Source organism: Arctopsyche grandis, chromosome 3 (assembly GCF_051622035.1).
Source record: "Arctopsyche grandis isolate Sample6627 chromosome 3, ASM5162203v2, whole genome shotgun sequence".
Lineage (NCBI taxonomy): Eukaryota > Metazoa > Arthropoda > Insecta > Trichoptera > Hydropsychidae > Arctopsyche > Arctopsyche grandis.
This window is the reverse complement of record NC_135357.1, coordinates 7,452,070-7,461,387: the sequence shown is the minus strand read 5'-3', so window position 1 is coordinate 7,461,387 and position 9,318 is coordinate 7,452,070. Positions and strand designations below refer to the sequence as shown.

The 9,318-nt window shown below is 31.9% G+C and overlaps 1 protein-coding gene across 2 annotated transcripts; it reads right to left on the bottom strand.

Moving 5' to 3' along the window:
- On the bottom strand, window positions 1–9,280 carry LOC143909002 (aldo-keto reductase AKR2E4-like). 2 transcript variants are annotated; one of them, XM_077426875.1, is made up of 8 exons: window positions 9,090–9,280; window positions 7,859–7,939; window positions 3,590–3,763; window positions 3,380–3,496; window positions 1,466–1,633; window positions 820–1,026; window positions 555–752; window positions 21–271 (listed from the first exon to the last, which is right to left on the bottom strand). In XM_077426875.1, exons 1-7 carry the CDS (start codon window positions 9,144–9,146, stop codon window positions 573–575), a joined length of 984 nt encoding a protein of 327 aa, XP_077283001.1. In that variant the 5' UTR covers window positions 9,147–9,280; the 3' UTR covers window positions 21–271; window positions 555–572. The 2 variants fall into 2 exon arrangements, with proteins under 2 accessions (XP_077283000.1, XP_077283001.1); XM_077426874.1 differs by lacking the exon at window positions 555–752 and having other exon boundaries at window positions 1–271.
- Window positions 9,281–9,318: the final 38 nt, after the last annotated feature.

Here is a 9,318-nt window from a genome sequence, read left to right as displayed (position 1 = left end):
AAATAAAACGAGATATTTTTCACGAATTTTATTCCAAAAAGCAATATAAATTTTGATTTTCATCTACCTACATCACTGACATTTTCAAAAATTAAAATGGATAATATTTGCTGTCTTTCCAATCATTAACTGGAACACTTCTGTGGTCCAAGTTGAACTTGCCGATCTTTTCAATCTCTTCATTTGTCAGTTTGAAATCGAAAACATCAATATTTTCTACAATGCGTGATGGAGTGGAAGACTTGGGGATTGTAATCAAATTAAGATCAAGCTGAAAAATAATAAAAAAAATCAGACATGATTCAACAACATAATTGAAAACATCATGCAACTCTCCGAGTTTCATGCCGTTTTTATAGGTATATGTATTTATGCAATCATGTCAAGAAATACATATGTACTTCCCCTTCATTAGTTATATAAGCCATAAGCTGCATATAAATATACACTATTTCGGGCTTAAATTTCATATTATTTTAGCCCTGGACAAACAAGCATATAAAACAAAGACGCTTTCACTTCTACGCACATACATATGTAGATAGAGAGCATACCGTTAAATGATTGAAGTTTTAGAAGGGAAAATAAGAGCTATCCTTCCATTTCGTTTGATGGACGAGTCGAAAATCAGAATTGAATTCGTCGATCTTTTCGACTTCTACTGGCGTCAAATTAAAATCGAACAAATCGATATTTTCACGCACGCGAGTCGGCGTTGACGATTTCGGTATTACTATCAAACCCCTATCAATCTACAGACAATGTTTCATATGGTAAAAAACATTATTTTCAAGCAAATTTTGAATAAAAACCACTCACCAAATATCTGAGAACGATTTGTACGGTATTCTTCTTGTATTTTTCCCCCATCGCTGAAAGGATGGGATCGTCGAGCTTCGGTGCAGGAGCATTGGGATTTTTAGCTCTGGATTCAGGCATTGAACCGAGTGGAGTGTAAGCTACAATATGAATATCCTTCTCTTTGCAGAATTGGATCAACTTTTTCTGGGTCAAATTTGGATTCACCTGAAACACGCATAAGTAACATCTTATTAGACTTTTGGTGTAGATATTACACATAAATAATTTTATATTTTATGCCGATTTAAACCGCAGTGGAAAACCGTGCAATTACCGTGAACATAAATTATGCTTAACGTTTCTACTTAAATTACAAACATCATCCTATACCTACATCTAGATATACATGTATATGAATACTTAGCATAAGACGTAATTAAATGCATATGAAGCGTTTCCACCGAGTTCAGAATGCTGAACAACGCAGTGCACATAAATAATAAAGTCAAGTGCTGAAATTTCCCGCTGAAAAAGCTTAAAGCGTAATTTTCATAAGCTCCGTTCCGCGTCCCCCATTAATTTATGACTTTTCCCATGACTCTTGCGCTCATTATTCGCGTATTGTATGACTTTTTCGTGATATTATACAAAATTATGTGCTAACCTCGACTTGATTGACCACTGGTTTCACTTTTGCGCTTTTCAAAAGCCTCTCGATTTGCTTCTCGTTGAAGTTGGAAATTCCGATGGACTTGGTGAGACCCAGTTTCTTCGCCTCCTCCATTCCACGCCACGTGTCCACATAGTCGAGGTCGTTGAATGTACCGTTTTCCTGGAATGTTTCAAAGTTTACGAGGTTATTCATACTGTAATTAACTCGCCACTATTGTTGTACTAATAATAAAATTAATGAATGAAAATAAATAGCAAGATGAATTTAATCCCTAATTAAATTTACTATACAAATTCTACTTACCAAAGTATCAAAATATTACATACATACATATATTGCAGTGAGTAATATTTTTCGCGATCCTTCAATAATATTATAACAGAAGCTTTCAGTCTGGATAAAATGACTATTCGATATAACGATACAATTTAATAGATTCTTAGAGGTTCGTTTTAATGATATTTGACTATATTCCAATCAAACTGATTAGTTTTCATTTTACATAAATACTACGTTATTCCTTTTATGTAGTTATATATTTTTTTTTTATTCTATTCTGTAATGGTTTTATCTCACGAAAGTGTATTTCAAGAATTATATAAGGCAGGTTTTAAATGCATAGGAAGCGAAATTATAAAAAACATTTTTCAAGAGAATAAAATACGTCCTTTTACTAATCCAAATCGTAATTTAAAGTATTGTACGCGTATGGTAAACTTTCTATAATGAATTTAATATGCTTTTCTTAAACCACAGTGCAATCCACTGATATACTAGTAGAGAGGTCGTGGGTTTAAGTCCCGGTCAAATACGCTGCTGGCGATATCTTGGTTATTAAATAACAGATCGACCGTCTCCTGTTAGACTTTTCTGATTTTTCTAGCTTTTTCTATCATTATCCTCAGTTTCTCGCAAACTGAAAATTATTAGCATCTCGAATTTGTTAAATTATATAAATGTTACCTACGTAATGCATTTCTCGCAAATTTACTATGTATAAAAATTTGTTGGTTTTCCATAGATGTCTCGATAGTGTTATTTGTACTGTTATATTTGAAAAATTGTTAGTACTTAAATATGTACAAAAATAATTTAACCACATGTGGGCTATCTCATGTAATGGCACATATGTATAATGTATGTACATATGTAATAAAAATAATTTAAAAAATAGTATTTTGTTCTAAAACTATTTTTACTTTATCTGTAAAACAAGTTTTGTGAACATAAGAAAATTCAACCACGAAACTTTCGACTGATTTTAGCTTGGAATCGATCACTGATCACGTTTTTAAAAAAATGTGTATGTGTTGCTGTGTGTTTAGGAGATCATTTTAACATCGATTATCCCATCAAACTGAAACTAAGCCTTAGTATGTAAAATTTTGATCATTACTTTCTTTTTTTTTACAAAATTTCGGGCTGGTCAAAACTGGTACTATGTATGTATGTACCTTCCTTTATACAAATGAACATATCTCCTTAATCCAAGTTTTCGGATTAAATTATTTGCAAAGCCACTGAATAGATTGGACTAAGATTTTTTACACGTACATAATTAGGTATAATTTTTAAGGTAAGGTTAGAATTTTTTTTCAAATATTTTTTCCTCAATCAGAAGTAGAAGAGATTATTTTATATTTGCGTAAAATTTTGTGCTGTTAGATAACCTTAATAAAGATATACATTCGTACATATAAAAAATCTCATAATATACAATTTATAAGAAAAAAACAATGTCTGATGAATCGCCTAATGAAACTCACATAATATATTTGTACAATATTAAAACTTAAATTTAAAATTAAGTAATAGCATTATACGTACATACATATACAAAATATGAAAATATTATTATTTTTATTTGCAATAAAATAACATATACATATATAATTTGATACTTACATTAAAGCTTACAGGCCAGTGAATGAGATATAGGTCGACCTGTTCCAGCTGGAGCTCCTTAAGAGATTCCCTGAGAGCTGGCACCACCTGGTCTTCGGCATGCCTGGTATTCCACAGCTGAAACGCCACAAACGATTCAATGCACTAACGACCACCACATATACACACAGCATGTATGTACATCTAATGTGTGTCCTAGGGACCAAATACCTTTGTGGTTATGTACATGTCCTCCCTCTTGATGGTGCCGTCTTTGATTTTGGCCTGAAGAGCTTTTCCAACGTGAGTTTCGGTCCCGTATATGGCAGCTGTATCAATATGACGATATCCAGCTTCGATTGCCACTTCTACGGCCTTCTGGGTACTAGTTGGATCACTACCATTCTGAAAGACAAATGTTATATGTTAATTAATACATATATCTAAAAGCGTTCTCAAAAATATATATTAAAGCGTGAAGTGAATACTTCACTTCACGCTTGAATATATGTATGTGCATATCAAGATGCATTGTGAAGAACATCAATAGTGAAGCTTTAACTTTTGAAAATTCTTATCTCACTTTAAATTACCTTCTACATTTCTTTAACCCTGACAAAATCCATGTGTAGGGGGAAAGGGTCGAACTTCAAAATCGTCAAAATTGAATCTGAATTTTAAATGAATACGACGAATTCCCAAATTTTCAAGTACATACAATAATAAATGCAAAGATATTTTTCCAACCTTTGATTGAAAATTTTCAAAACAAAAGACCTCTCAGAATTCCTTTGTTGAATCTATAGCTATAATTTGACAGCAAACTATAAAATATGAAGATGTATGTATAATGAGTTTTCTTGAGTATTGCAGTAACCACCGTATAAGCTGAAAGATCTTTCAGTAAACTTAAAATAGTCATAAGATATTTAAGATCTTCAATGGCTAAGGATGGTTTGAGTAATTTATGTTTATTTTAAATTAAAAGCAAGGCAACGCTATTCTTAGATGAATGTATATATCTAGAATTTTTAAAGATTTTGCCTTTTTAAAAGCAAAATAGAAAAACAAATATAAAAAAACAGTGTAATTCTATTCATTTCGATAATCATGTTCCTTTATTTGCGTCGTATTAAAAACGAATAAATACATTTTGTTTTCTTAATTTAACATAGCTTACATGCATTCAAATATTATTTTAATTATTTTTTTTGAATTTTGGAGGAGATGGATAGGGGCAAATTCAAGCTTTTACACCAAGAGTAATTTTTTTTCGCACAGCTCTGGCTCAGACTATCTTTCAAATGGCACTAATGACGATAATGTAATTACAATTTTTGAAACTCAACAAGTACCCCGCATCATATACATATGTACATATACATATTTTATATATTTATTTTTTCAGCCAGCTGTTTAAATCTTATATATATAAAACCGAAACAGCGTCAGTAATTCGTTTCTGATTGGCTGTCATCTTTATAAATAATAAATAAATTTAATAAAAAAAGACAAATGAAGATTTTTTTCATGGTTCGACAGTATTCTCACTAGTAGATTGCATTTCCATTTCACGTTACTTTCATTATATCCGTGCTGATCGACAAAAGTGGAACCGAGCGAAGCCGGGTAGCACCACTAGTAAACTACATATAATACTCTTGATCTTGACATTAAGATATACACATACAAAAGTACAAACATATTAAAATACGACGTAAACCCAGCAATGGTTATATTCAGCAATTGCCTCTACATACATACATACTTGAGCTTTGTGTACAATTATAGACACATAGAATCGCTTAAAATATAATCCCCATTTAGTTTTCATAGCATACTTTGAATGTTTGTATATTTGCCTCTTAAATATACATACATACATATTTATACAATAATCTATGGCGACCTAAAATTTCATACCTCTCGACTTAACAACTAATTGACGGTAGACCGAATTTAATACGATTTCGGGAGAATATCAAAAGGCGTTTGGTATTCAAGTTTGAAATGATTCCAAGAATAGTCACATTCATATTACCAATAAGCCGGGGATCATAATTAACGCGACTCACATTCGATACGAGAGTGCCGTCGCCACTCATAGGGTTAATGAGAGCATTCGCGTGTGGAAATGGACACGTCTCGCATAAACAATTCCTAAAGGGTTCTGGAAGCCTTCCAAAAGGTTCGTTAAGTACCGGGCATTGTTTACCGATCGAGCTGGAGCATTTATCCAATCTGTCTTCGAGCGGCGAAACTTCCAAGCATGTGTTTCTCTCAAAACCGGAGTGTTTTCCCATACCGGATGAGAGAGCTTCCATTTATCTTCCGCCAAATGTGCCAAGTGGCCCGACTTCCGACGCGTCCATCGGATTGATGGCGGTTTTCTCAGAAATTGGGACTTTCCCTTACCCCCCCCCCTCCTCCCCCGACCACCCGTCTCTCCCTTAATAAAAGTATTGCGCAACGTGTGCTGAAAAGTTCTGGAATCAAATTCTGGTGAACGTATTCGATTTTTGAACATTTTCGATGTATCAGAAAGTGTACAGAAATGAAGGTTGTATTCAACAATTTTTAACAAAAACTGCTTAAACTAGTACCTATTTTATGCACATATCTCCGTATGGAGTTTTCAAAAAATAAATATCACAATTATGAAAAGTTCATTAGAATGTAGGAGATCGCACCGTGAGCACTGTACATTAATGCACATGTGTACATACATAAATTAACCAGAAGCATAGATCAATGGTTAGCGTGTAATGCTTTCAATCCCTGGCTGTGCTGCTGGCCAGACCTTGAATATCTGACTCCAAGGTCGATCGTTTCCTATCAGAGTTTGTCAATTTATCTGTTTTCATTGAAACGGTTCCAAAAAATTGACAACCCTGTCCCATTTCTCGAAAAAATTCGAGTTTACAGCATCTCAAATTTGCTAATTCATAAAATTCTGCAAATTTGTCCCTAAAAGTCTCGCAAATTTCGAGTTTTTTAGCATCTCGAAATTTTACGATTAATAAATAAAACAAAAGATGCTGCGAGAATGTAAATTTATCAAATTTTTTAAATTTATCCATGCCTCTATGATTCTTTATTAAAATTATTCTAAAATCTTATATCCATGTCTGGAATTGGCCAGGAAGGCGTATTGGGGTTTATCTGTTAAGCCTTCCTGGTATATGCATGTAAAAATAAATAAAATACATACACTTGCTCGTTTGCCCGAGGATAGCCGGGCGAGAGTGCGGAGATGAAGTTTTGATTAAGTTTTGCTCGATAAATTGGGAAGAGGAACTGTGGCGGCCCTGCTATTGCTGCTTCCACAGTGGAAGATATGAATGGCAAGGGATGTCTCATAGTGTTTACATATTTTTTTATAATCATTATGTGTAATGATAGTATTTAGTACTTACATATGCACAAAAAGTGTTACATAAGGCAACCTGTAGTTGCACCTATGATCAGGGGTTAATACAATATATAATGAATAATTAAATAAATAGGTAGAGTATTTTCTTCAATTTATTATTATATTCGACTTTATACGAATATTTGTATAAAGCCCCATGTCCCATGCAAATTTTGTTAAAATTTGTCAATTTCACAAATGATGGCCGCAATGTTCTGATATGTATGTACATATGTATGTACATACATCCTCCTTTAGATACGCATATTTCCAATTGGGAATCTCAACTATGTACATACATGTATGTAAAATACAAATAATAATACAATCCATTTTATTGAATGGTATTACGTACATGCAGTAGGTTGCCGATTTTGCCAAGAGGAAATATTGCCAATACATATTGCCTATAAATACATACTTATAAATAAGTATAATAACATATAAATAAGTACTTTCCTACATTTATTATACCAAAATCGATCTGAAAAGGAAATACTGAAAATACTTTCAACTCACTTCCGTTACGTTACATTTTCGCTTAAATTCACTAGAAATGTGTACTTCAAAAAGTTCATTCAAGTAAATCTTGAATCACAACACATACATATATTTATATTTAACATTTCGAACGCAAAAACTCAACCTCTTCAAATATTTCCCCATAAAAGCAGACAAACGTAGCATAAAAATAATTTCACACAAGGGACACCTAAAAAATGGTAACGATCCTCTATTTTTATTCTCGACGCTTTTGAACACCCTAAACTTGTACACTTGAATTCGTGACCACCTAAATACATATTCATATTGCTAAATATATTACAAAACTCCTTTTCGAACTGTAACAATTATAGCCTCAGCGTGAGAAAAAATTCAATGTCAACGACCATCGTTTAATAATTCAAACCATATACATACGCATGTACGTATTAGCCTTGATTTCATATCTTTGAGCGATCGTGAAACTTAATATGCCAATCTCATAAGGAGTTCGCAATCGAGATTAACCGGTTATATCATCTCGATTAATCATTGTGATTTTTTTCAACTAGGAAGTCGTCAATCTCGTATATGTATGTACTCACCAGCCAAGTTCCAAGACCGAGAACAGGTATTTCGGTTCCATCATTCAGAGCTACAGTCGTTGATTTGCCCGACTTGACGTTCTGCGAACAAAGCACGCCAAATTCCAGTTAAAATATATGAATAAATATGCAATAAAAATAATAGTATATCAAAAGTCGGGTAATTTATCGGAACACGCCACGAACAGGTGGCGCATTAAGCAATAATTTATACCTTACTTGTGGTACGCGTATAACCGTTTATGTACAAAATTATTGAAAATATATTTTTTAATTAAAGTCAACGTCCTTAAAAGAAAATAAAATGTTGTGACAAACTTAGTAAGTAATTAAATAAACTAATTATATGTATTAAAAAGTGTATTTCATACGTATGCATACAATAATTTGTAAATATTGTACCGTTTATGTTTACATATATACAATAATACATCTCATTATACATACATACATATAAGTATATTATGATAATATAATATGTCAAGAGTCTATATAGGACATGCAAATCTACAGTTTTATATTTACATAGAACCACCAAATTTGTTATAATACATCATGGTACTGTAACTAAATCGTCAAATTTTTATTTAGAAAGTAATAATAAAAATCAATCGGTATTTTTTGTTTTTAAATAAATTATATTTGAAAGTCCAATTTTTAGTTCCAAAAACACTTTCTGTTCGACTTAATTCACAAATTGTTATCAATTCTTTTAATTAATTTATGGAAAATCAGAATAAACTTATTACAGGCCACTAATATTTTAAATATCGCTATTTCTCGAATATTTCTTAAATAGCGAAATATTTCTTGAAATGATGAATAGTGGATTTATTCCACTTTCAAATATAACGGCTCATATATGTATGTGCTTGAATTCATATTTGAAAAATTAATTTTGGATTAAAATGACCTTGGAATGAAAATGATTTCCAAATATTCAATTTCTTAGTGGTTTTATGATCAGATTTTAATGTTTTTAGAAGTTTTCAGATTTGATATTTATGACCTGTTAAGTTTTAAAATATAACAGATCATATGTATATGTGTGTATATAATATGATGTAGCATACTTTATAAGAATTTAAATTAAATAATATTAAATTTGGTAACTTTGGTTATCACCCACAAAGTTTTACATAAATTTAATCATTTTTCATACAACACATGAATATTCATCGTTAATTTAAATTCTAGCCTGTAAATAATTATTTTAAAACTGAACACTTACAGCCTCTGAAGCAGCAGCAAACAAAACAACCAAGGAAAATAATATAAACTTCTCCATGATTGAATCTTGATACTCGACTGGCAACCGTTCTCTTCTCGACTGACTAAATATACGTCCAATTTCGTATTTATCAACCGAGTTTAACCAATAAACTGGTTGACCTCGAGCTGTGGATCAATTCCTCTGATATTACATAAAACAATTTACATACATACGTTATAAAACAATA

Bases quoted from the DNA above. Each gene is read 5' to 3' on its own strand.
- LOC143909002 (XM_077426874.1), bottom strand. From the start codon at position 9,146: ATGGAGAAGTTTATATTATTTTCCTTGGTTGTTTTGTTTGCTGCTGCT. The intron at 3,764-7,858 runs GTGAGTACATAC...TTTGTCTTTCAG, and splicing joins TCGGTCTTGGAACTTGGCTG to AATGGTAGTGATCCAACTAG. The intron at 1,027-1,465 runs GTTAGCACATAA...TGCGTGTTTCAG, and splicing joins CAGTGGTCAATCAAGTCGAG to GTGAATCCAAATTTGACCCA.